Genomic DNA, 277 nt, shown 5'->3' with positions numbered 1-277 from the left:
GGCCTGCTGACTCCTGCTTGTCAGCTCTCCCCCAGCCGCAGGACCGAGTCTCACCTGGTTTTCAAAGCACAAAGCAACATCAAAACGGATGCTGTCAGCTGTTACCCCTCCATTGGGGAAGATGGCGTACACCACTAAGGAAGGTGATGGGGTGAAGTCAGCAGTGAAGGTCAAAGGGATGGAGAAGGAGCCCTTCAACACTGAGGAAGGAAAGGCAAAGTGTTTTCATCACAGCCCCACTGAGATCTTCTGCCCTCCTTCTTTTTTCTGCTTTATA

General features: G+C 51.6%; 1 protein-coding gene across 1 annotated transcript in view; it reads right to left on the bottom strand.

Annotated features, from left to right (window-relative positions):
- LOC104082012 (alpha-2-macroglobulin-like protein 1) overlaps positions 1–277 on the bottom strand; it is a 23,850-nt gene that overhangs the window by 12,241 nt on the left and 11,332 nt on the right. Inside the window, 1 exon segment of the mRNA XM_009584957.1 lies at positions 55–200. Coding sequence (XP_009583252.1) covers positions 55–200 — 146 coding nt within the window.

This window comes from Fulmarus glacialis, unplaced genomic scaffold, assembly GCF_000690835.1.
Source record: "Fulmarus glacialis isolate BGI_N327 unplaced genomic scaffold, ASM69083v1 scaffold7709, whole genome shotgun sequence".
Classification (NCBI taxonomy): domain Eukaryota; kingdom Metazoa; phylum Chordata; class Aves; order Procellariiformes; family Procellariidae; genus Fulmarus; species Fulmarus glacialis.
The sequence above is the reverse complement of the archived record's forward strand: the minus strand, read 5'-3'. Positions and strand labels throughout refer to the sequence as shown.